Here is a 27,604-nt window from a genome sequence, read left to right as displayed (position 1 = left end):
TCAGACCAGAGCTGGATCTTTACTTAATGCACAATCACTATTCATCCCAGTGAGGTTGATCATTTTCACTCCCTCTGTGTCTGTATATAATTCAGATGAAAACCAACCTTGACACTTCTAACACTGCTCAATAACTAAATAAGCCTGTTAACAAAGTAAAGGTGGGAAAGGAAATGACATAAGATTTGTCTAAATCAACTGGTGAGACCTGTTAATGGAGAATTCTATGAGAACAGATGTTTCCATATGAGTTCAAAGCTCAAGGTTTAAAGAAATGACTATTTTTATGGAGACAGAGCAACCACATTACTACAACCCTGCGAGTGCTCAAGGCTAGTGAGTCCTGCTATGTAATGTTGCACCTCGGTCTATAATGCTTTTTTTCACAGGTATTGGTTGAACTAAGGAGATTTACCCTAGAGTTGAACAATCTCAGTCATAAACTGATTTTGTGGTAGGCCTGCTAACTGTGGTGAACTCACAGATGTGCAGTTGCACTTTTTAATTTAAGTGTTATTAGGTACTCTTTGCAGAAAGATCATCGTTAAATTTGTATATTCAGATCTAAATTAATTGTATTTCAAAAAGATCTAATGCAAGATGTTTCATCAGCAGCAGTTTAACATAGTATTACAATTACATAAGTGCACCTCCTGGAAAGGATTTGGAATGAAAGATCACTAAATTGTGGCTGTAGACTTAATTTAGTCATGGTTAGGCCATTATTACTAGTGTGGACTGGAGACATTGGAATCGCCCTGAGGTTTACATACTCACATGTGCCTCAAAGACGAGCAGAAAACGGAATGAAAATCAATACCTGCGGTTCTTGCAATTACACATGTTGACCACCAGGAGGCAGCCGAGTGCTGGTGAGAGCGGCATTGAAGTAATTCTGCCAGTCACAAGTAAGTGCCTAAGTTTTGTCTTTTTATTCCGGTCTACAAGGGAAACAATACATCCGCAATAAATATACACCTTGCAGAAACAAGACGTGTCACGAGTCACTCTATGATTTTAGTAGGTCGCTGACACGTGGTTCCATGGTGTAATGGTTAGCACTCTGGACTCTGAATCCAGCGATCCGAGTTCAAATCTCGGTGGGACCTGAAAAGTTATTTTTCTTTAATTCTCGTTTTTATTGTAAAATGTCTATAGTTTACCACACAGGATTCTTTTTAGGTCTATCAATACTTGTAAAATGGATTATAATATATCTAATATCTATCGTTTCAGCTTACTAATGGGAAATTACAAACAATCTCCAGAGTACGAAATAAATCCTTTCTCCTCCGTTTATATTTCAGTTGCAGAAGGTATGCAATATTTTGACTCGTTCACCATTTACATGCACTCACATGTTGCAAGTTTTCTTAAGAGTCTGACGTGCATATATTTGTAGAAAAACATAAATCATTAAAAAAAAACACAGTTTTAAAAATTCTAAGTCAAATCACTGACTCACGCCTCAATTTTGTCAAGGGATTTTTCAACTAAAGAACACAAACTTTTCCCTGATGTTCCGAAAAAACTGTATACTTCTGAAAAAGTGTCAGCGAGTCAAGGAGCTGATTAGACTGGTGCTGCTGGCATGATCAGCTGATGATAACCCCTTTCCAAGCTTGAGGTGTAACGTAGAATTTTTCAACAACACTTTCTTGTCTAATTTCCTCCTTGTAATGATGTTCATTTTCGAAACAATTTTTAATCCTCTGGAGGATGTCATCAACAATAGTCTCATGCGATCAAAGACCAGACATCATTATATGGTAATTTCACCTGGATTTTTCTGATCTGATATTAAATAAAACTCTGTCTATTGCCTTTAATGCAAGGCTAACAAGGCAGACCAATTCACACTAATGGCTGATTTCAAAGCTCAACAATAACCCCAACACAGCTGGTTCCCCCCCCCCCCCCCCCCCTTTTTTTTTTTTACCCTAGCTATTATCCTGAAGCAAATCAGAAAATGATAATCCTGTAAAATGTATTTGTTGCTCAGTCTGTTAGTCGTTTGCAAGGTAGGCTCATACATTAGGTTGGATAAATCACCCTTCCTTACTTACTTCCTTCCTTCCTTCCTTCCTTCCAATGTGTAGATATTGCAATAACACATTTTTTAAAAGAGTTGTTTTAATTTCTTCCCTCATTTTTTTTTTTTTTTTTTTTTTGATGTTGTTGTTTTGGGTTTTGGTTTTTGTAATAACTCATCAGCTGTTGCCATGGATGCAATGTTTTCTTGTTTGACAGCAGCAGCGATCTCAGTGATTGTCAGCTTTGGAGCTTGCTTGTTATTTCATTGTGGGTAACACATACAGATACTTAATGTTCTGTTTTTCTGCTATAGCCCTTCAACTCATACTGAGCTATTTGCTGAGATCAAGAAATGTCAGGTAATGTCAGTACTCCACATTCACGCTTCTGCAAAAAGCCCAGTATGACAGCTGTGTTGTGCTTTGACAGGAAGAATCTCACTTCATCTTACTTGAACTTAACTGTGTTTGTAACAACACATCTGATCTTTGATTGCAAGCAATTTATGTGAAGTCACAAAATAATTATTTAGTCTTCTCTAAAGTGACGGCGCTGCTGGTAACCAGTGCAGTAATAAATACTGTGTTTAGTCAAACCTGAACCTGCATCACTACATAGCTCTTTGGCAGCTCCAGGTGTTTGTGGGTGGGAAGCACCATCTGCTAAAAATACAAATAAATGCCTAGTCAAGGCCCACAGTTGTTTTTGTAAGTTTTTAGTTAACACTGTAGCATAACCATGAAGTTAAGAGCACAGAGCAGAGAATTTAGTGCAAGCTGACAGAAAAATGGTATGTAATATTCTCAGGCAGTTCGACTTAAATAGCCGTTTGGACCGTTTGGACCTTTCTGATATATATATATTTTCATGCTAAACCAAAGTGTGATGATGATCATTTAGCTCTGAAGAGCATTTTGATTTGTTGAGTTAAATGACTTAACATCAATAACTAGGCCTTTACATAGAAAACCTGGTCACTTTTAACACCTGTACAGTACCTTTGAAATACCAACAACAGCATATCTGCTAACTGCCTAAGAATATATGAGATATCTTGTTGCTTTTATGTTTCTTCACGGGTGCAGTCGGGGTGTGTGCCTGCAGTCTCACAGAAACAAATGAAAAGCCACCTACTGTCTGTTGCTAATGAATACATTATCCAATTTGAGCATGCAGCTTGTCAAACACATTCACGCCACAAATCTTATATCATGTTTTTCATATAGTCTGCACATCTCGGCAATACCATGTTGAACATTTTTGATTTAGTAGCTGTCTTCAGCCTATAACTGTTTTTCTTTTAACAATAAAACTGCAGTGTTGCCATCCTTATCTTGGAGATATAATAAGCATTAAAAAGCATTAAAGAGACAATACCATATCTGAAACTGGAGCAAATCAGAACTATGCGTTCTATTAATTAATTAATTAACTATTAATTTTCCCAAGGGGCTCCATGAGAAGCTGCAACTTTTTAAAACTACTGGTGCATGTATTGCTCACCACTGGAACTATATGGGATTTCCCAGTATTAATATGTGGTCAGTTGTAAATTTCCACCAAACTGTGTGTCTTAGTAATCGCCACACAAGGGCAGCAGAGGGCAGGACTGCCAGGGTTTATGCAGAGTAAAAAGTTACAGTATACTGTAACTTTTTACTCTGCATAAACCCACTTTCATTGGGTATAACTGAACATTAAACAGCTGAGTGAGGGAAAAAAACAACAACAACCTTTTGATTATCATGTCATAGATGAGTTCATGTGATATATAAAATTGTATAATAATAATATGAATAATAATGATAATGTGGTGAAGTTCAGAGTTGTCTGGCAATAAAGTATCATCATCACCACCATCATCGTAATTCCTATATTTATTGCAAAATTATATTAATATAATTAATATATGTAATATTATCAGATTATACTGAATGCACTACCAAAATGAATAAGTGTTGCTATGCCCCTTTTCCCTTTAAGAATAAAATAATGTACTTTGCTTATTAAATCAAAAGAGTCTTGTCTGTCTTTGGCGATGGGTGGGTGGGGGGTTGTGGGCCTGAGCGGTGTGGATGAATACAGTTAAATCCTGGAATACTGTGTCACTCAGTAGATTTAAATAAAACTAGGTGTAGCTCATCAGAATTTATGATTCATGTTTGTATGCAAGAAGTTTCACAGAGCTATCAAATGAAAAGAAAAACAGTTTTAAGCTTATTGCGGTGATATAAATAAGTTGTAAAAGTAAAGTTATACTGTAATATTTCTATCAGAGACGTTTTTTATGTTAGCTCAATAACAAAAAAAATAAGAAGAAGAAAGTAAAGTACGTTTTTATTTATATAGCTCCTTTCGAGATAAATATAACAAAATCACAAAAGACACAATGCGACTAGTACAGCTTATGACAATAATAATACTTTTTTGGTGTGGTAGCGCTTTCGGAAGTTGTGCAGTTCCGTATAAACCTGTATCGCCAAATGTTTCTTCAGAACCACAGACGTTTTTCTCTGTCACAGCACTGTCATCAGTGACGTCAGTCAGGGTTGTAATCGGTCACGTGAACAGCGCAGGTCTGGATAAAGCGCTGCTCGGGAATACACCATTTATTCTGGTCGGTCCAACCCTCTGTGAATGATTTTTTATTATTTTATACATTATAATATATGTGTAGGTAATTTATTTAAATCTGAACTGTAAGAAATAAACATTTATCATCAACGGGAACCTGGGTTTTATTTTCAGCGTGTACTCATATTCGACTGATCATCTTTCATTCGTCGTGATGTGAGTAGATTCTTCTTTTATCGAATATCTTTTTTTTTTTTTTAAATACAAGCGACGCTCGCACACGTAGTTTCTGTGCTTATATTAATTTTTGTGTTTTTTTTTTTTTTTTTTAATATTATAAGTCTGAGATCCCATTTTTGTAGCTTTATGTTTGTGTGTGTTATACACTGAAGGCTAATTTTAATGTTGGATTGCTGCTTGGAACAATTAACGGCAAACATGTCATATCACTGTCCAAGAGCTTCATGCAATGCAAGCTCAGATTAATTCTTTGCGGCGAGCATCGGTTTCTGTGTGAGATTTTCTGTGTATACACTGCGCCCATTGGTTACAATGAAGTCATATGGAGGCTTATCCCACTGCCTCCCGTGTCGGTGCTCCATAAGATGGCCTCTTTAGATGTGGGCATATGAGAAACCCCCTTTATTTTTATGGTCGCTGTAGCCAGTTGTTTTGGGTTTTTTTTAATCTATTTATTTAATTTTAACCATTTACTTTATGGTTAACCCAGTAGTCCTTTTGCACGTGCGGTTCAAGCTTAACGTACAAAGCCCTTCAGCGTTCTCCTATTTTCAGCACCACCTTATCTCCTTCATCTTTCTGCTCTGTTTATCTTGGGCGTGTGTGGTTTCCTCATCAAGCGGCCAGGGCTCCCCCCCTGTCCAGCATAAGGAGTGCAAATGGCTGATGAGGGTGAGGGTTGTCTTCATGGCTTCATGGGGAACAGATGCTTAGTGAAATGTTGTGGTGGTTCCCTCCCTGATCACACTGCCCATCCTCCCTGCCCCCCTGCTGTTAACACAGCCCTCTAATCCCTCCACAGCCCTACTCGGACTGTCCAGCAGCCACTGCCTCTGTCTTTTGGGCCATAATTACAACAACACACAAGCAGAAGTCAGAAAGAGGGAGGATCGATTTTTCAAACAACAACAAAAAACACTGGTGCAAACAAAATCATGTTTGATATTTAGGGGTTTTGTCATCTGCAGAGCTTTGGCAGTTGGGACTTCTAAAATGTGAGGCAGTGCATTTTAGTTGAGAGCTATAATCAGAGTGTGCTGCATACAAATGCTACAACTGTAAAAGGAATGTTTAAAATGATGCAACAATTTTATAGGACTGATGCAAGTTTTAAAAACTCATCTTAGAACATGTTTTAGAACATAAGAAGATACACAGAAGGTGTGATGCTCTCAGATACCATGAAAAGAAAATATAGGTTTGAGGATGCTTAAGAGGGAAATGTCAGGAACATTATGGCACAAGTGGTTAACAAATTACTGCAAAACGGACGGTTGACGGTGACTCGTGCAAATAATAGTGGATGCGAATAGGGAAGTTGCTTTGCTTGCAGTAAGAGGAAATCCGCCGTGTCCTTATTTGTCCTGTTATTAAGAAATGCAGTGAATGAAGCGATTGCAGTTTCTGTGGCGACTGTGACTTGCTCACTTCCAGTGTTTAGCAAACTCGAGACTGCCTAGAATAAGTGAGATAATACGAGAACATTTCAAAATTAAATTTCAGTCAAAATATTTGTGATGGAGTCAGTTTGATTTCTGTGTTGGGGGGGGGGGGGTTGTCACTAGAACATGCACTTAATGATTGATGGGATGAACAATCACATACATGAAAGTGGATGATACAGGCCAGTAACCAATCTGTTTTACCATAGTCATCTCTGTGGTATTAAATATGATATCACACTGATAAGAAAATAGAAAGCATTTCCAGATAAAAGGGAAACACTGTGGGCAGTCATGTTTACTAAGAGTGTTTGTTTCCTCGTCCACAATCACATGGAAAAAAAAAACATCAATTCACATAAACAGATAAAAGATATTATTGTGGCCGATTCTCCATCTGGTAAAACATGTTTCTCAGACACATTGGTCCAGGCAAAGCCAATTAATCTACAGCATTCTGATTAAAGGAAACCAAAGACTGTGTATCATCACAGGAGTGAGAAATGTTCAACCTTCTGTTCTCTGCTCAGTTTTAATGTTGTTGCTATGGAGAGGATTAGATATAATTTTAGGCCTCTACTTCCTGTCGAGGGGGAGGAATAGACGCAGTAATGTCGTGGTGGTTGGAGCAGGAGATTACATCTATATTTAATCCAGAACCTTTTGAGTATTATATGACACATCTGTCTAGCTTTTAGCTGTCAGCATTTGTGTAATACCTACTGGCAGCAGGTATGTTGTGTAAGTGTTGTGCGCGATCAAAGAACAGGTGAATCGGCTGAACAGAATTATTGTGGCCTTCGGCTTGTTAGGTCATTAGGTAAAATGGATTCGGCACTGGATTACAAAGGATTTTGTGCCACATGAACAGCTGGCGATATGATAAAAGATGTGACACACAAATTTCTGCTTAGAAATTCTGGGGCAGGAAAGAAAGTGGTAAAAGAATCGCTTCTAGCTTTTCCAGCAGCATTATTTTGGGTCAAAGTCTGCAAACATTTCACCTGGTTTTAAACAGATTTCACCTGTAATTATATTTCATGACTTTGATTGTTCATTTGATTAATGGGGAAAGACTTATTTTCTAAAATAGTTAGAACCTATTTAGAAAATAAGACCAAAATTAACTATCATATAGATGTCTAACAATGTAAATTATCTAACATAAGAAAAGAAGCCATCACATTCTGCCAGATAAGTAAGTAAGATTTACTTACTTATATGAAACCTTTAATTCATATAACACCTCCTTTAAGGACCACAAAGTGGTTCACAACTACAATAAAATTACAAATATTAAAACACAACAATAATGTCCACTAGTTTAAGTTTCTAAAAGCCATTAGATAATGTGAATAGTTCATTGAAAAGTAGAACCGCAGAAGCAACATAAAAACAAGACCAGCTAAGCAATAAAATAAATATACATCAGTGTTTTTCAGAATAAAAAACTTTTTTGAGAACCTGAGTAAACCGTAGAGGAACAAATGCTACGTTGTAAAATGCATAAGTGGCAGTGTAATGAATGCATACATATTTTTCAATAGAATAAAATTGAGTATTGAAGGAGATCTGAAAAAACAAGAAAACTTTTTGCTCTTTACACGCCGAGTCATCACACGTAACCATAGGGCTCAGCACAAATAACTGCGAAAAAACATCAACTACTGATGGAAAAACAATGTCGACTGGAAGACTGTCAGGATGGAGGAACCTGGTGGTGATGAGTCATCATTTCAAAAACAAGCTTATGAAACAGTGGACTGATCTTTGCTGGTAAATTATTTTAAAAGGTCTTGTGATTGAAAGTGAAAGCCAGTCAGATACCAAATTCTAAATCTTGTTCAGTAAACAACTGAATCTCTCTCATCACTCAACATGCTGCAGTATCTTGCTTCTACAAATTATCTTTTTTCCATGCTCTTGTGTTAGGAGTTAGTTTTGCACTCTGAGCCTGTAAGCAGTGCTTAGCTGTCTGTACCATCACGCAGCCACAGGGAGGAACAACACACGGGACTATTAGATTTAAAGCCAGTAGAAGCCAAAGTCCTCAGTAGATGAGATATGGCCATAGCTCCTTGTGTGCCAAGGTTCCTAACAGTGACACATCCATCACAAAGGAGTGAGACAACTTTATTCTACCGCCCACATACGCCAGTGGGGAAAATAATAGGCAGCTGTTTATCAGTTTGCTAGTGTGTGTGGACGAACTGCTGAGAGAGATAAACCAGGCTCTTCAACTGAACCACAATAAGCTGGCCCAGCACTTAGAGGGCTTCCAGGGTTCCATGCTTTGTGATAAAGCCATAACAAGCTAATTCACTGGCGCGCCCTCTATTCCTTTCATTTTCATGATGTTTTTGAGCCCAAAATAAATGCTGTCTGAATATTACAGCTGTAAAAGCCCAGAAAAAACTGCTTGCCGAGCAACAACGTATCCTCTCTTCACTTCTGAGTGCTCACTTACAGTTCAATTCTAGTTTCCATATGCGCCTTTTTTCTTTTTTCTCTACAGAGGCATGTGTTCTGTTTTACATAACCAGCCATGGCATATAGCAAGGTCACTGGTTGCAAGCCCTCCCATATTTCTCGGTGAAATATGATGTTTTTGCAGCAAGGAATGTATTTTAAGTGCTTCCATGTGCTCTGATTATGTGCTATTTCTTTGGTATGGTATGCAATTTAATGCACTGCAGGAGAAGTGTACATTTTACATGCTGCATTTTGCCTCTTTTTTCAAATCTAGTACAACAGCTAATACAGAGTAAGGACATTTAAGGGTTATCCAGTGTATAGAGTGCACTTTGTTGACCCCCCCATGCACCTTCCACTTTTTTATTTTGCAGCCGACAGTGTGGGAATGGGAAATGATGGAGGATAAAGGGCCTCGTGTAGCAGACTACTTTGTGGTTGCTGGCCTCACCGACTCATCCAAGCCTCTGGAGGAGGATCTACACTTTGATGATGCTGGTCCCAAATCTGTGAAACCCAAAGCCCCTATCACGGATGTCGCTGTCGTGATACGCTCTCTGGGAGAAGAGGTACCCCCAGGCTTCACCTGTGTTGAAACTACCCCCTCAGGCCTTTCTGCAGAGCTCAATGGAGCCAGTCTAAGGGGCCCACAGATCTTCTTGTGCTTTAAGCGAGGCAGAGATAAGCCTCCACTGACAGATCTCGGGTAAGAAGTAATCCTCACTTACTGACCTTTTACTCACCCAGCAGCACTAATAACTCCTCCGCTTACGGTCACTGTAATCTGCTTTAATGCACATGCTCCAGTCTGAAGTCTTGATCAGTTTTCAAAAATATAAAAAGTCACCAACACCGTCTGATATTTCAGGGTTCTGTATGAGTGGAAAGAGAAACTCAAACCCGGATGTCACATCGTTCAGACCACACCCTCAGGCCGCCCTGCAAACATCAGCAGCTCGTCCTCCCAACGCATCTACATCACCTACCGCCGTGCACCAAAGAGCCAGCCACACACCTCATTGGCTGTCACCGATGTCTGCGTTATCATCCCCGGCAAAGGGGAAACGCCCCCTCACACCTTCTGCAAGGTGGACAAGAACCTCAACAGCAGCATGGTGGGATAGAGCTCTGAAAAATAATCACTTAAACCTAGTGTGTCTGCCCACACAGCCCAGATTGTTGCTGCTATGTGATGGACTTTATCTTTCTCCGTATTTCAGTGGGGATCCTCGGTCTACCTTTGTTACAAGAAGTCTCTGGCTAAAGCAAACACAATCGCATACAAAGCAGGTAAACTGTGCAGAGTTTGTAGCAGTGAAAAGAAAAAGGAAGTTTAGTCATGGATTTGTGTCAGTCATTATCAGTATTCATATAAAGAATATGTTTAACATTTCTTGCATGTGTTTGTGTCCAGGTCTTTTGTGTAGGTACCCCGAAGAGGACTATGAGTCCTTTCCACTGCCAGAGTCAGTGCCTATGTTCTGCCTGCCCATGGGGGCAATGATTGAGTGCTGGCCTGCACACACCAAACACTCCCTGCCTGTTTTTTCCACATTTGTACTAACAGGAGCCTCTGGAGAAAAGGTAAAATCACCTTTGTACGTAGTTGCTTTTTTGTATTCTTTTCTTTTACTTGTTATTTTGTGTACTCACCTACTGAAGTGGCCAAAAAAACACTTCTCCATTCAGCTTACGGCCATTTCGGTGAGATCATCACCAATTAATGATTCCCCTACAATACCACACATACAAAATATCTCCCTTAATTGCTTCGTTTCAGCTAGCATCTCTATCTTTAGCTCCACCTCTGTCTCTCACTGAGAATTAGGATCCCTTATGGATTAGACTGTTTATGAAGTGCAGCTGTATTTCTAAGAATACCAGACAATCTTAATCAACTTCTGAACTCTGACTGGAATCAAAAATGGTCTAAAGGCTGTGTTTGGAATACCAAAAGCCTGTTAGCCTCTGAAAGCACTGCAGCATAAAATATTTTTTTGTATTGTGTGTCTGTGTGTAGCTCATCTTTTGAATAATGGATGGCTCATGCACCACTTGGGCTGATGTGCAAGTTTTAAATGCTGGATGCTTCAGTGTTTACTGCTTCTTGCCTGCAACCTCTAGTCTGCAGGCTAGTCTCATGGCACTTTAGGCTAGGAATGACTTGTGTATTTATTTGGAAGAAGGAACTTCAAAGGGCTGATTTATTATGTTGAAAATTCTCTTGTGAAGCCGCCACTACATGCTCAATGAATGTGTTTCTCAAGGGACTTGTGGCTACTGTTGGGTTTGCATTAGGATAACAAGCGTGCGTATCCTTTGGATGCATTGTGCATTCTTCACGCAATTATCTTGGGGGCCCTTTGTGTGCAGGTGTACGGAGCAGCTATCCAGTTCTATGAGCCTTACCCAGAGGAGAACCTGTCTGAGCGTCAGCGCTCACAGCTCGGCCTGCCAAGCTCTGATCTCAGACCTGACGAGACCAGAAATGTTTACAGCAACAAGAGCATCTGCTTGCTCTCCCACTGGCCCTTCTTCCAGTCCTTCAGGAGCTTTCTCACCTTCCTCTACCGATACTCCATCTCTGGGCCACATTCCCTGCCTATTGAAAAGTTAGCAACTTTTACAGATTTTATCCCTTTCAAATCAGACACTATAGCTCACAGCCTGATAAATCATACAAAAGTAAGAAGTGTTACAACTTTACTAACTGAATTGATTTTTTACTCACAGGCACATCTCTCACTTCATGCAAAATGTGCCGTTTCCCTCCACTCAGAGACCGCGCATCCTAGTCCAGGTGAGTTTATGAGAAATCACTTCAACTTTGTACGGGTGGGTTCTTTGTTAAATTTGCTCTAACTCACTAAATTTTGCTTGTGTCTTCCACAGCTGTCTCCACATGACAGCCTGATGCTGAGCCAACCTGTGTCCTCTCCGCTCCCACTCAGGTAAAGAAAACAATAAATTTCAGAATCACAACATCTTGCATTTTTTGCAATCCTAATCTGAAAACTTGTGTTGTTGTTGTTGTTTTTTTAAAATTGCCGTGTGTTTTTGTGTGGTAGTGGGGGAAGCCTCTCCACGTTGCTCCTGAATCTGGGCCCCAAAAATGCTGCCACTCTGCTCGTGTTGGCTGTCACAGAGCACAAGATCCTGGTTCATTCCCTGCGCCCCGCTGTACTCACCAGTGTAACCGAGGCCCTTGTGTCTGTAAGTATTGTCTTTTTTAATCCTCTTTTTTTCCTGGCAGTAGCACTAAAATGAAAGTCTTGCATGGGACCATAAAAGTCTTTTGTATATATTGTTTATAGTAATTAATTTTACTTATGATCCCTTTCAGATGATTTTTCCCTTCCACTGGCCATGTCCATACATCCCTCTGTGCCCGCTGGCTCTGGCAGATGTTCTTAGTGCACCATGCCCTTTCATTGTGGGCATGGACTCCCGGTACTTTGATCTTTACGTCCCCCCGGCTGACATCACTTGTGTGGATCTGGACACCAACACCATCTCCCAGTAAGTGACCTCTTACTGCAGCCAGTCTGTGCTACTAGATGGCCACCTTCAACTCAACTCTTATGTAATGATAAGAGGTGGAATGTGAAGTATTTTTACTGTACAGAAAAAAACCATGTTTGAATCCTACTGGCCTCCCACATCAATTCAAAAGGTATTCTGTGAAGATATCAGTGAATCCTCCCTCCCTCATATCTTTTTTGTTTCCTAACTGTCCTCCCGTGTAACAACAACCATCTGTTGTGCTTTCAGAAAAGATGACAAGAAGGCTCTAACGTGGAAAATCTTGCCCAGGAGAGCCTGCAAGCATCTTCTCAATAGTCTGAATAAGCTCTATCAGCAGCTCATTGAGGGTGAGTCCAGTCTGATGCTGTGTCATCCTCTAAGTGGTTTCATGAATAATTTTGGTTGCTTAGGCTACATGAGTCTGTTGAGTCAGCCTCTATGGGCAGCTTTACAGGAAAACTGACAGGATGCACTCACTGTTCCGTTAATAAAATAGTGCAATGATTAGTTCTTTTATAGAAGAGCATGTTGACCATGTATCATTTGCCATTTATGGTATTTTAACTGATCCTCACCCTTCCTCTTATTCCATATATGGTATTCTTTCATTAGTGATTTATTCAGATTATTGTTTTTATTATTCTATTTCTATTTAATTTAAAAATCTATTAAATTATGCAAAAATGAACTGTTATGTCCTGCCTCTTATAAAATCTAGATCTTCGCTGTGGTGTTTGAACAACATGACATCATGAATACTGGTCTAGACAGGAACAATTTGCTTGCGACATCATGCCAAGTGGTCTGTTTTTGCTAGCTTTATACCTGTTGGCAAGTCGGTCTCTGCATTTCTTTTAACTAGGTCTGCTGTGAAAATCAGAGTATTATACATAATTTGATCTCACTTTTACTCCAGTCTTGAGTGCTGTACTTAATACTTCTTTCCTTGTGGAAAAAGTGTGTGGTCTGTGGTAATAATAATACTGGTGTCTGGTTAAATAACCGGTTATTTGCTATCAGGTGGTTTATGCGCGTATGGATTGTTAAAACATCAGCTGTTGTGTGCCCTCAGGTGGTCATTTAAACCATGAAGATGTGCAGATGGATCACACAGTGACCGACTGTGAGCTTGAAAGTGGAAAAAGCCTGCACACACTAGAGCTCGAGATCCAGGAGGCCTTCCTGCGCTTCATGGCTGCCATCCTGCGAGGCTACCGTTCCTATCTGTTGCCCATCACCCAAGCCCCGTCCGAGAAAACCACTGATGCCAGCTCCCTCTTTGACATCCAAGGTATGTGTCACTCTCAGCCAGCAATATTCTCCATACTAAGTCACGGCAAACCATGCTGACAGGTCATGGCTCCCCTCCCTCTGTGATTCAGTGCTGTAGTAAGTCGCGGGGTTAAGGTCTGAATGCTGCTAAGCTGGCCTCAAATCAGAGCTGTAATGACTGTTGTGATTTATGTTAAGCCTCGGTGGAAATTAGGGTTGGATGACAAGTCAGGGAGGCCACTGCGATTAATAGCACAATGTCCCTGCACATCTGTGTGCTATTATGTAAGAGGAGCAGTGGAGAACAAATTGTTTCATAACACAGCATTTATTTTGCGGAAATGTTGGTTACGGCTGCATCTTTACCCCATAAATATTTTGCAAGGGCTTGACAAGTAAATGCAATGATTTAGAATCATGAGACGGATATGAATTCCCCACTTTTTAAGATTTTCAATAAATAATTTCGTTTTCTTTTTTACAGGCTTCTTGAAGAGCAGAGACCGCTCCCATCAGAGGTTTTACTCCCTCATGACCAAGACTCAAATGTTCAGTCGTTTCATAGAAGAGTGCTCCTTTGTCAGTGATAAAGATGCCAGCCTGGCTTTCTTTGATGAGTGTGTTGATAAGGTGAGGTTTACAGCTAATCTTTATTATGGATTTTCAGTGTCAGAGATGATTCATCAAAATCATTCTGCTGCGTAGGAACAAACACTCTTTGAGCGATATTTAGTCTGGCCTCTGACTGCTGGCAGAAATTCTCTAAAAAAGAAGCAGAAACATTTAGAGGAACAATTAATCACGCACTGTCCTCTAAATTAAGACCTTTTTTGGACTTTATTTAATTTTCAAAAAGAATGAAAAAGCAATTAACAGGAAGTAAAGGCAATAAACAAAAAGTAATTAACACTTCAGCACATCTCTTGGGCCTCTTTGTAAGATCAGCTCTAAGCTTTTCCATCAGCTTTATTGTCTGCTTCTTTTTAAAGATGTTTTCTGTCTTCTTTTTGCTTCTTCTGCTGTTCTGATTTTCTGCCTTCTTGTCATTTCTTTCTTCTCCTTTGCTTGTCGTTATGGTCCCTGCCCATCAGTTATTTTCCAGTGGAGGAAAGGTAAGTTACTCAATCCTATGCTGCTGTTTAAATAAAATATTTTTAACATTTTCCCACATTGATCCCAATCAAAGGATTTAATTATATACATTATATTTATGTGCACTTATTTTGAATAAATCAAGGTGGTGTAACGGAGGGCTAGAAAGAAAATGTCTTTAATGTGATGACGTGTATTAGATGTCAGAAATCTGCGTTATCCTTTTTGTTGTTGTTGTTGAAATCCCCTGGGATGTGCTGATTATTAGTTTGTGCTAATTCTTCGTAGACTTGACAGATTTTATGAACACAAACTGACAACTTGTTTTGTCACACCCTCGCACAAAAACACTAAAACATCCGCCTCCTCTGTGCGTGTGTGTACGTGTGTGTGTGTGTGCTAGTACACTTGTGCAATCAGGAAGTCACATTTACATCCTGCTTGAAGAGTTTGAACTGTATTAATGGTCATTGTGGTTATTATTGAGAAGTGGAAGCCTTGATTCATACAGCGTCATTGCTGCTGAGGTTGACAACAAATGCGTGATTGAGAAAGAGCTCTCGGGTGTAAGAGGAAGGGCAACAAACAGAGAAACACAGAGCAGAATTGAAGTGAGGGCAAACAGGTCAGTGAGGGTCCGGTGACTGAATCATCCACTCAACTGAGTGGAACAAACCCTGTAATCCAGTACACCGGGGAACTATTCAGCCGCTGCCATAATATTAACGTTTTTGTGAAACTCATGCCCGAGATAAGCTGGTAATCGATTCAGACAAGCCAAGTGAGTGCACATCAGCTCAGTAGGCTTTTTATAATGTCCCAGGAAACTATTCAGAGCTGATTTTCTTTAAAAAAGGAGCATGTATGCTTTTGCTCGGCTTCTCTTTGTTCCTGCTGTTGTTCTCAGAAAGGCATGCAGGCATGCAGGCAGGCTTTGAAAGCTTCTCTCCAGACAGCAGATAAGTCCATTTGGAGCTGAAGCAAATGTGGCAGTTAAGTATCAAGTAGTGCTGCCAAAGCTGTACAGTTAAATGGTTTCATGTCCCTAGAGTAACATGGCATCAATTTTGTCCAGGTCACTGCAGTCTAGATTAATTCGGTCTTGGGGAATTCACGGGATCAAGCATTCGGTAGTGCCCTGTAGTTAACTGGAATTGGAGCAAAAGCCATATTTCTGATGCAGGCCGGTTCATTACTGACATCTTTGTGTCCTCACTGACCCTGATAGCTGGTCGGATCTGAATGCTTCCAGAAAGCTTTAGCACTTGTAGATTTGTGTTTAGAGAAGAGCTAAAAGGAAAGATGAAGACAGCTGCTGAATTTGTGTTTCTCTTGCAAACCAGATGGACAGTGAGCGACCAGAGGACGCCAGACTGATCGAACTGGATGAATCGCACCGCAGCGAGCACACAGTCTACATCAACCCTCCAGAGCTGCCTCCGCCATCGCAGGGAGAGGAGCATCCTCTGTGCTATAGGTACCACACTGCAGATGAATCTCTAAATGAGAGAGGCAAGACAGGGGGTTTCTTTTTTAAAACTCTGTCTTATATGCTTGAGCAGCACTTTTCACTGACACTGGGTGCTGCTTCCAAAGGACAGACTCATAAACTGCTTCTGTTGTTAGACTTTGTCACTGCCACAGGGCTGTGTGGTTATTTTGAGCTGTAACACATTACTTTTGGATTCTTATGTTGGTGCCTCAGGGAAGAACCAAACTATTGTAGGAATAACTCAGCTTGCTAGCATTTATGAGCAATCCATGTCTATTTTTAGCTCATGTAACTGTATATAAGGGAGTATACATTTCTTTCTGCAGCTACTCTGCATTTCCTGTGCTAAATGCTGAGCTTCTGGAGCCTTTGGAGGGAGCAAGTCCTTCATCGGCAGGCATAGCCTCACGCCACAGCAGTCCAGCCAGCCCCACAGCCATCTTTAGACGCTCTAAACAGGTCCTTAAGAATCTTCATGTCAATTTGGTTTCTTTCATGAACAAAGATAAACCTAAATATGTTCAAATTAATGTCACATTTACTCCTGTACCTATTCTCCATAATCATGTGCAAGGATATGAATGTGAATCCAAAATGCAAATCTGGTTGTTAATAGACAATGAATCACATTTACATCTGATCTTTTTCATCTTAGGAGATCAAATCAGCTCAAAGGATGGCCAAAACATATTCATCTATGCCTCAGATGTGGTCCAAGTGTCTGCTTCGCCACTGCTACGGCCTGTGGTTTATCTGCTTGCCAGGATTTGTTGGCAACTGCCACTCCAAGGTGCGAGCGCTGCGTACGGCTTATGATGTGCTGAGGAAAATGCAGGACAAAAAGCTGCAGGCTCCAGATGAGGTAGGAAACTGCTCTGGATAAGAAAACAATACAGATCTGCCGATATGATTCAGAAAAGACGACGCTGCACATTTTCAGTGTTAACGTGTTTTTTTTCTCCAAGGTTTGTTACCGTGTGCTGCTGCAGCTGTGTGGACAGTACAGCCAGCCAGTCCTGGCTGTGAGGGTGCTGTTTGAGATGAAGAAGGCTGGAGTTCAACCCAATGCTATCACATATGGGTACTATAACAAGGTGCGTGCTATCGGTCGTTAACAATACAACTAAGAAAATGTAAGCAATTTGCATATTGGATTGAGATGGGAGCTTAAATCTTAAAATATGTTGTATTTCTTCTCCAGGCGGTATTGGAGAGCACCTGGCCATCGACCACCAGGGGAGGATACTTTCTATGGGGAAAGCTGAGGAACGTGCTCCTCGGTGTGCTCCAGTTCAAGCAAGCAGGAAGGAAACAACGGAACTCCCAAAGAGATCCTCATCTTTCAGGTTAGGAAAAATTAAATTCCTGATTATGTGACTGTCTGTAACAACCAAATTACATATATTTTGGTGAAAAAACAAAACAAAACATACAGATATTTTTTTCATTCAACTACAGCACTTCCACAAACATCTGGCCAAACATTTTGTATAGAGCAGTAATTCTCTGTGAATGCTTTCCTGGGCGGTTACATAGATCACACACATCATATTCTTGCCTCTAGTGAAAACTACTTTTTCTTCTTGTAAATAAAAAGCATGGATCAATCTTGTCTTGTATTAGCGGTTCAGGCTGGAGGGTATGTTGGCAAACTGAGCCCATTAGTAACATCTAAATGTTACCTAAACACCACAGCTCACCTGAGTATTGGTGCTGACCATCTTCATCCTTTTATGATCACAGTGTAACAATTTTGTGATGGATGCTTCCAGCAGGATAACACGCTGTGTCACAAATCATCTCAAATTGCTTTCTTGAACATGACAGTGAGTTCACTGTATTCAAATGGCAGCCACAGTCACCAGATCTCCATCCAACAGAGCACTATTGGGATCTAGTGGAATGGGAGATTCTTATCATGGATGTGTAGCCAACAAATCTGCAGAAACTGTGTGATACTATCATGTCAAATAACATCTCTGAGGAATGTTTCCTTAGAACTCCGATTAAGGCAGTTCTGTAGTCAAAAGTAGAACTAGTAGTGACTGCTTTACACTCGATCCCAGTGAGGCTTTAAGATGTTTTGGACTGCATCAAATTTACAGAAAATTACTCCTGACTTCATCAATGGTGTATTTTCTTCTTAGTTACTGTAATTGCTTTATGAATTCATGCGACATAGTCTGATCCTGGTTCCCTACCTTGCTTTTTTTGAAACCTTTTACACAAAGTGAAGAGGTTTTCCTCCCTGGCAGTCAAAGTATACAGATTCCTTTTGATCTCAGTCTCAAATTCCCACAACAACCCGCAGAGACCCTCATTACCATAATGACATATTGAGTGATAGGCTTTAATGAAAAAGTAATGCTTTACACCATTTGATATGACATTTTTCCCAGCTGCACATATTTTAACTTAACGTTTTAAACGTTTAAATTCCCAAAATAAAAACACGATCATATTAAGTGCATCTTCGGTCTTGAGCAAGATTCGTTCACTTTTCTTCACTTTGAGGTAAAATAGATAAATCTTATAGCGCTGGTTGATGCTGTGGCACTCAGAACATTCCTGCATTTGCTGCAGATGATAATGATTGCAACACAGTTCAGTGAGGGTTTATACATCGCTCATATATAGTGTGAGTGCAGCTCTGGTTTCATAATCCTGTTGGTAGTCTGTCTTTTGTGAAGCCTCTCTCATCCCCTTTCTCTCTGCTCTTATCTCCCTTTAGACGGCAGCGATCTAGACACAGTCAGCCATGGCAGTTTGGACAGCGCTAATGACTCTGCTGAGCGCACCTCCATCGACACCGACTTCACTAAAATGGACTCCAGCGATGATGGATTTAGTACAGGTAGAGAGCTACTGCCCTATGTCGTTCTCATTCCATCTATTTTACGTGCAGCCTTTTACTTTCCCTCCTATCTCTCTGATTTATGGGATGTGATTGAATTAACTGCCTTAAAAGTGGCAGAACATCATGAATCTCAAACCTTAATTATTCATCTGCACTGACTTTCTCTCAGTCATTTTACACAAACTAATATATGAAAGACTCCAGTATTAAGGTGTGATGAAAGGTTCACCGTTTTCACTGTTGGTTTTTCCCATACCTGATGTACTTGATTTATATCAGAGAGACGTTTTTGTTGTTTATTTTGATATTATGGAATTATGCCAGGTAATCAGAGCGAAAATCTCTTTAGTGGTTGTGTCGTGTCTTGTTTTTTCCTCTATGGTTAGATGCTATGGATGGTGAGGTGCAAGGATCAAGGATAGTTTGATCCCTGATTATTTACTTAATGGTGTGAAAGCAATAGGGAATAAAGGTACTCTGCTAAATACATAGATATACAATATGTGTGCTGCATGTGCCGTATTATAGGTACCTTTCAGCATGTAAGCAAATAACAGGTGATACCTTTTGTTATTTATTTACATTTTATATCCTTTTTGTTCGGCTTGCCCGCCCTCGGCTGGTGGTAGGGTCCATTCAGGCATGGATAAGAGAAAGAAGGCGTAACGTAGATGGAGATGTGGTGGCAGTTTGTTGTGTAGCTGCTTTCTTACTCTTGCTTTTAAATATAACTTTTAAAACTTTCTGCTGCTTTTAAACCAGCCCAGTCAAAAGCATAAATAAATACATATAATAAATCTTTGAATTATGCATTAAAGGCAAATTGCATTCAAATTGCATTTTAAGTGATTGGGGAAAATGCAAATGCAAAAGCCAAGAAACAAGCACTTACATAAAGTCTGCTCTGTAATATGTGGTGGTGGAGGTATGGGTGGGGTTGGGGAAAATTGTATTATGTTGGATAGCGTTAGGTAGGCATGTTTCTTTTGTAAGCTCACATCTTCTCAGCTAAGACAAGTACCAAAGCTGAAAAGACCAAAGCTTTTGCGCTAACAATATCATCTGGCACAACTTGTCTCATCAAACTACTGAAAGTGAACAAATTCTTTGAAAATACTCCAAGCACAGTGGAGAAGGTTTGTACTGTCTCCTGCTATTTGACCTTGTGAATTTAATGAAGTTTTTATAAAAAATATTCTGTTCCTTTTCTGGTGCCCCTGCTTTTCTATTCTGGGTGTTTTGTGTGCTTCATGCTGAAGGGAATGTCACAAAGCGCTTGTAAACAAAAACTCTCTGATCAGTTGTCTCATATAAAGCTTCCATGGAGACTAATGGGAACAAATTCTAATTCACTCGAGGAAGAAACAAAACACCAGTGAGAGGACATTTAAAAAGTAAGCGTCAGCGGAGTGATTTCTCCTTATCTTTTTCAGGTGAACAGTCAGACCAAGGCTATGATTCCTTGTCTAAGGAGGAAGAGAGATTGTGCAGCAGAGAGAGTGATGGCACAGCCCTGGTGGAAGACAAAGGAGTCAAGTCAAGTGAGTTATGGATTGCTTTTATGTCGTATCTTTGACACTGGGGGACTATTTCTGCAAAAAGTGACTCACAGCTCACTGCAAAATGGATGCTTTGCCTTTAAAAGCTGGTGGTATCACATTTGGCTGTGGGTGTAATGTGTTTGTTTTTTTTTTCTTGTCCATTTGCTGTTAAATTTAGGCGTTTCTCATTAAAAAAAACAATCTGCTGATGGATAAACGTGTTATGTAAGCAGATGACTTTTGCCTTGAATTTTGTTGCAAATCATGACATGCGGTGTCTGACTTTGTGTTGTTTTTCTAATTTTTCAGTCTTCATAATCAGTAGTCCTCTGTAATTGGTGTGGCATTTTATCAGAGCCTTAATAACTTATTACGTTTGGCTTAAAATGCAATACAGCTGTATTGTAAGATAAACACATATCCCTTAAGGAACCGCAGAGCTGCCAGTTTCCCTTCCTCCTCGTCCCTGCAGCAGCTTCATGTTGGCATGAACAGTAGAACACCAGCAACAATTCATTCAAATCTAACAGGATTTTTTATTTTAGAATAATGCAAGAGCACAATACTGCCACAGATTTCAGTGGACTAGCCAAAAACGCACAAAAATGCCTTTTAGTGTTCATTCTCAATCTAAATGTTGTTCAAAATTGCAGCGTTTGATGTGGAGGTTCCATTCTTTCTCCCAGCGCCTCCAAATCAAAAGATGCTAACACAGCAATGTTTTATTTATAAAGCAGACTCTCAAGAAGTCGTTTTATTACTGCGTATAACCACTATGTACCATTCAGCTGAATGCTTTCAAATGTGTTTTTGTCACAGGTAGTGGCCACAGGCTGGCTTCCAGTCCATCTAGTGACACTCTTCTGAGTGGAGCTTTGCCAAAGGCAGAGAGGCCAAATTCTCTGGACTTGTCTGGTGGACAGGGAACTCTGAGGCTCAGTGTCCCCATTCTAAGTACATCAAAGCAGCTTCACCTTGCTTCTGACAGACTGCATGAAGTAGAGGAAGAGGTCACAGAGACTGATAAACAGAAACACCCAGTGGAGAGGGCCGGCGTTATCTGCAATGCCGGGACAGTGAGGAGGACAGGTATTGAGATGGGATTTGATCCCCTGTCGCTGATGGCAACAGCGACCGTACAGGAATGTGACCATGACAACAGCAGTGCATCCAACTCTAGGCGCAACCTGGCCGAGGAGATTGAAACGTACATGAATAATGGCAACAGCCCCTTGAGCAGCCGCACGCCCAGTATGGACCTGCAGAACCCCTCAAGCCCTTTGTTCCGCTCAGCCTCTTCTCCCCACTCCTCCCCGCAATCCTCAACCCTAGTTCGATCCACTACACACCTCCCACTGCCTGCCAAAACAAAGGAGAGGCTGAGGCAGTCACCATCTCTTCCTCTTGGTATTTGTAACAAAGACAGAGAGAGGCCTCCCTCTTTGGTTTCACCGTCATCACCCACTCCTTCCACTTCATCGTTCTCCATGGAAACACTGTTCACCCCAACTCTCGACATCTTCAAGAGCAGCGTTATATCAGCAGGAAAGGGTGTGGCTGAGAAAGCTAGTCGTCTCTACTCTCGTTTGTCCTCTCAAACTTCACTAACACAGGTTAGAATTTTTTTAACATATAAATAATTCATGCATATTTGGGATTACTGGCTCTAGGATGAAATCTAGTTACAGTTCTTTTTTGCCCCCTGCAGGACGCAAACTGTGACCGCATGAGTGTGTCCTCACTGACCTCAGGAGAGGCCGATTGCTCCTCGCTGCTTGATAATGACTCCTGTCTAGATCCAGATGGATTTACATCCCCACAGCATGGTAGCGTGTCCCGAGTCAGGAGAAGCCCCGTTGGGCATCATCATACTAACCTGGGCAGCCCTGGCACCCCAAACAGAGTGTTCAGACACAACTCCTTTTCTGGTTCGTTCCACATCTTTTAATAAATATTGTTGTAGTGAAGCTTTTATTTTCGTGTGTTACATTGATATTTTACAAAGTTACTAATACTTACACTGGATGATCAACAAAGTCAATTAAATCAGGTCCCTTTCCTGCTAAAAGCAGCTCTAATCTAAAAAACTCATGGCTTAAAGCTTTGTTGTTACAAGCTCATTATAACTGCAGCATTGTGCTGGTTTGCATGAAAACACTTCTTGGCAGTCTAAATTTAGAGTAAGAGTAGGCCTCAGTGATGGAAAGAGTTGGGTGTTGTTCTATTGGAAAGTAGGCCAGCAGGCGTGAGGGATGATGCAGTGTGTAGGTTTTTCTGCACCCAGCCACAGACCCTATGCTAAACACACTTCAACATGTACACGTGCATGCACAATCACGTGCACACAAGCAGAGACACAGACTCACTAAACCTGCGGCACAAATACAAACACTGATTGCAGATTTTAATAAAGTAATTGCTGCTTTGTTTCAGCTGGACACTTTTTCTTAGTTTCATCCAGACATTTAAAGCTTTGACAGCTGTGTTCAGTCTTGGCTTTGCGTTCTGTGTCTGATTGTATAATCCTCCACTGTATCCAGGTGGTTTGGCACTTCCCTCCAAAACTCCTCACACTCCAGATTCCTCCCCCGACACCGGCCGCTTCCAACCCACTCCCAATTACACCGTAGAGGTAAGGCACCAGCACATAACAATCCCAGTCCAACTCTTGTCTGTAGGCTCGCTCAGGCAGTGTGATGGTTTCTTTCTGAACCTGACGCTTTCTTTTATAGGTGTTGATGTCTAGCTGTTCACTTTGTAAGACATGTGACTGTCTGGTGTATGATGAGGAGATAATGGCAGGATGGACGGCAAATGACTCAAACCTCAACAGCACTTGTCCTTTCTGCGGCACAGCCTTCTTGCCTTTTCTCAATGTGGAAATCAAAGATCTGAGACCGCACAGCAGGTAAAATTTACACAGCACACTATGCTTACAAAGAGAGCTCAAACACTTTGAATAATTAAAGCCATCAATTTGGGCTATTTTCAGTTACAACATTGTACTAGATTGTCTTTTTCTATAGTATCCTGCTAATTGTCTGGAACATTTTTTTTTTCTTTTTACAAAGAGCACTGAGGCACACAGACACAGACAAAACATCTTTTATCCCCGTGGCCCATTTAAACAGATCCACTCTCTGTCTCTCATCAGGTCGTCTAAGAAAAGCAATCCTGTTAAAGAGGAGGATACATCCCTGCCACCCAATCCCGAGGAAAAAATCTCCACAACAGACGGTGCAGCTGAGGCGTCTGCAGCTCCTGCACAGAAGCGGGAGAGCAGTGGGGGTGCTGGCCAAGCCCCAGCCTCATCCTCGTCCTCCTCCTCCTCCTGCTCCTCTGCTTCTGCTCCTGTAACAGTGCCCTACTTGAGCCCTCTGGTTCTGTGGAAGGAGCTGGAGAGCCTGTTAGTGAATGAGGGCGACCAGGCAATCTCCTCCCCAAGCGTTGTTGACCAACATCCCATTGTCTTCTGGAACCTTGTTTGGTACTTCAGAAGGCTCGACCTGCCGAGTAACCTGCCAGCTCTTATCCTGGGCTCCCAACACTGTAGCCACGAAGACCAGGTAAATATGACAGCAGAATACTTTAATGATGTCATCCCGTGTGCCATCAGCAACTAGAAAAGTGAATATTGTAGCTCATTAGCTTAGCCAAGCTCTAAGGCAAGCAGAAACAGTTTGTACCAACTGGCACTTCTAAAGCTCAGAAAATTATTTGGGACTTTGGTGACTCCTAGTGTTGTTATTAAAAATCAAAACTAACAAAATATAATGCATGAAACCATAACACAACTTGTGCCTACAGAGGACAATGCAATAATGAATTCATCTTTTTTATGTATTTTGTCCCCTTCAGACTCCTCAGATGCTGTCATCGGAGGACAGCAAGCAGGTTCTCGTGAGGATTATGTGGGACAATTTGAAGTTGCACCAAGACAAAGTTCAACCCTGCTACGTCCTGTGGAACACCCACTGTAAGTTAATACAATGTTTACTTTCACAGGACTATAGTGCAATAAATTAGAAAAGGTGATATCAGGCTACCTTCAGAAAATTATTTTCCCGGTAAGGTCAGATATTTACATGCAAATGAAACAATGCATATTAACAACTAGTAGATCATGCATAATTCAGCTCAGGAAACCTATTAATCAAGTCATCTTATCAGTGAGCCACACCTTCAGACTTCGTTTCTTCATTTCTCTCATCTGTTAATGAGAGAAATGAGATGAATGAACCTTTGATCGCAGTGATTTTAATCTCTCCCTCTTCGCAGGTGCCAACTCGCTGGTTCGCTCCGGGTTATGTGAAGAAGGCCAACTCTTCACTGTGGAGCTCCTGCAGGGTTTCGTGAGGAGCATTAAGAAGAGTGATGTGCATCAGCCCATGAGCCAGATCATTCAGCTGTTGGGGCCTGAGTTAGGTTTTAAAAGACAGAGGTAAGTAAATAAAGAGGTGTGTGATGAGTAAAATTACACCGGCAAAATCATATGAATGGAAAATCTCATTGCTTTTCTTTTCTTTTCTCTCCCAAAAAAGGAGTCTCTACAGAGAGTTATTGTTCCTTGCTCTGGTGGCTTTGGGGAAGAACAACATTAATATCAGTAAGTTCAGAGCATGGATATTTTAGTTTTTAGTTATTTTAGCAGGACTGGAAATGTCAGTCCACTGCTTTTGCCCAAATATGTAATAATGACTCTTGATGGCTTTAATGATGCCCTGACATTTTGTGTAACTCCATCAGGTGGGTTTTTTTCTTCTTTTTTTCACATATCCTGTACAAAGTTTTGTGTAAACAGCCATCTTGGATGCAATACACTAGCCTTATTTGTACTCTGAACAAAGTATAAGATTAAAGTGTTTGAATATATCCACATAACACAGTTTTAGTACCACCTTACATAACCCAAAGCATTTCTCTGACCATCTACAATAGAACAGCTAGCTAGAAGACTGTAGATTCTTCTGCCGATATTCTCAAATGCCTGCTGTTTGTAGTTAATGTATATAAGATAAGATAAGATAAGATAACCTTTATTAGTCCCACACGTGGGAAATTTGTTTTGTCACAGCAGGAAGTGGACAGTGCAAAAGTTATGAGGCAAAAATTTGAATACAATAAGAATAAATACAGTACACAACTGTACAGAATAGAATAAAATACTATATACAGTAGAATAAAATAAAATAAATATACAATAAGATAAAAATAGAATACAAATACAAATACTATATACAACTGAGTAAAATACAACGATGACAGAAAGGATTATTGACTTAGTATTATTGCATACGTATGGATGTGTGTGCTTGATCAGTTAAAGTCTTTATTATGGAGTCTGACAGCAGTGGGGAGGAAAGACCTGCGAAATCTCTCCGTCCTAAATAAAAGATTTTATATAAAGAAAGCGTGCTGACAGATTCTTAACTTACCATTATCTCTCCTGCAGGTGCTTTCGATCGCGAGTACAAGCTGGCATACGATCGCCTCACCCCCAACCTGGTTAAACTGACACACAACTGTGACCGGCCCCCTGGAGCAGGGGTCATGGAGTGTAGAAGGACATTTGGAGAGCCTGGTTTGTGAACCTCTTGTCCCCCTTCTGTAGCTTTTTTTCCTCCCTCCAACAGTCACTGCTGCTGTTGTTGTTTTTTTTGTTTGTTTCTTTGTTTGTCAAACTGCTCTTCAGACTCAGGACCAGCTCATCTGACTGGAGCATTAAGCTCTTGTAAGCACAATGGGACTTAACATAATGCAACTGCCATGAGTTTCTTGAAAACTGTCAGAGCTGAGAGGCATGAAGTGACAGGCCTTGTATTTGTAAATACTTTGAAGATATTTTCTGTATAAATGTTTGCACAGTTATTTCACGGTCTCTACTTTATGCCTCTGTTACTGTTGAAGCTGTGAATAAGTAGGTACAAGTAAGTGTAAGTTCACCTCGTTGAAATTCCTCAGTGGTCCTGGTGACCTTGTTAAGACTGTTGTTGACTGTGTGTACTTTTAGACGTTCATGTTTTTACAAAGCACTTTGATAAGATGAGCACTTGCCATTTGTTCTCATTTACATGGGGCTGTGTCTCTGCCACGCACACCTTAGTCATGGTTCTGTCTGAAATTTCCACAGGTTCAAGTTTGTAAAGGCAAATCACTTCCTCTTCATGTACACCTCATAAAGCGGACAGGTTAAACTCATATACTGAAATACACTAAACTAGGTTGTAACCTCATAAAATTATAAACCACAAAATTGTTTCTGATTCAAGAATGGAGCCAGTTAATTTATATGCACAATGTTTATTTGTTTTTGTACAATGTACCAAAAGATCCCAAAAGGGAATATTATATAATTCATTAATTTACAGTTTGGGTTTTTTTTAGGCAATATCTTTTTTTAAAATAATGATTAAAATTTTGTGTTAAATGTGATTTTGCAAGGATGGATTTCCTTAAAAACAGTACAATCAATCAAAAGGAGATAAATGTTTTCTGTCAACATTTTCTTTTATAAAGACTTTGAGTCACACTAATGGGTTCATAATAATGTACAGAGCATTTGACTCTAGAATTTTGTATATTTTCTTTTTGTCTTCAATGTATGGTGTCGATGTTTTAGATATTTGGACAACAGTGCACTGTTTAGTGTGACATACAGAGTATTGATGGATGTTTTACCCACTTATACTAACCGGTCTTGGAACAGACGGTAGTGCAGGCTTATTTGCACTGAGAATATTTAAAGATATATAGATGTCAAAGGCATTTCTTTGACATGAAAAACAGCTCCGACCTGCCCTCATTCAGAAATCACTTTAAAACACAAGTGTGACAGTTCACTCTTTCACGATCAACTGACAAAAACCTGGAGTGATGCAGCTCCACAGCTTATTGCTGGACTTCGCAGTAACTGATGATACAATGCTGGATTATATAAGTCTGTGTGCTTGAAATAAAACACCAATCTCACAGCATGTAGACCAGTATTTTAGCCAACTTGTAAAAAAAAAAAAAGTCTGGGTAAAAAACAAAACAGTGAATGACCAAAACATAATTTTATGTC

At 40.3% G+C, this 27,604-nt stretch overlaps 1 protein-coding gene and 1 non-coding gene across 3 annotated transcripts; both read left to right on the top strand.

Annotated features, from left to right (window-relative positions):
* Nucleotides 1-1,037: 1,037 nt before the first annotated feature.
* Nucleotides 1,038-1,109, top strand: trnaq-cug. Its single transcript has one exon. It is a non-coding gene; the product is annotated as a tRNA-Gln (tRNA).
* Nucleotides 1,110-4,616: 3,507 nt separating this feature from the next.
* Nucleotides 4,617-27,318, top strand: dennd4a (DENN/MADD domain containing 4A). 2 transcript variants are annotated; one of them, XM_040025824.1, is made up of 30 exons: nt 4,617-4,824; nt 9,137-9,468; nt 9,631-9,877; nt 9,983-10,052; nt 10,177-10,346; nt 11,136-11,374; nt 11,496-11,562; nt 11,655-11,713; nt 11,831-11,975; nt 12,106-12,281; nt 12,534-12,634; nt 13,360-13,578; nt 14,044-14,189; nt 14,651-14,671; nt 15,995-16,128; nt 16,470-16,602; nt 16,799-17,005; nt 17,109-17,237; nt 17,345-17,489; nt 18,875-18,997; nt 20,434-20,541; nt 21,361-22,154; nt 22,250-22,469; nt 23,082-23,173; nt 23,274-23,449; nt 23,696-24,107; nt 24,400-24,517; nt 24,820-24,982; nt 25,083-25,147; nt 25,994-27,318. In XM_040025824.1, exons 2-30 carry the CDS (start codon nt 9,158-9,160, stop codon nt 26,128-26,130), a joined length of 5,127 nt encoding a protein of 1,708 aa, XP_039881758.1. In that variant the 5' UTR covers nt 4,617-4,824; nt 9,137-9,157; the 3' UTR covers nt 26,131-27,318. The 2 variants fall into 2 exon arrangements, with proteins under 2 accessions (XP_039881758.1, XP_039881760.1); XM_040025826.1 differs by lacking the exon at nt 14,651-14,671.
* The last annotated feature ends 286 nt before the right edge of the window (nt 27,319-27,604 follow it).

Source organism: Simochromis diagramma, unplaced genomic scaffold (assembly GCF_900408965.1).
Source record: "Simochromis diagramma unplaced genomic scaffold, fSimDia1.1 OVJJ01000293.1, whole genome shotgun sequence".
In the NCBI taxonomy this organism is placed as follows: Eukaryota; Metazoa; Chordata; class Actinopteri; order Cichliformes; family Cichlidae; genus Simochromis; species Simochromis diagramma.
The sequence above is the reverse complement of the archived record's forward strand: the minus strand, read 5'-3'. Positions and strand labels throughout refer to the sequence as shown.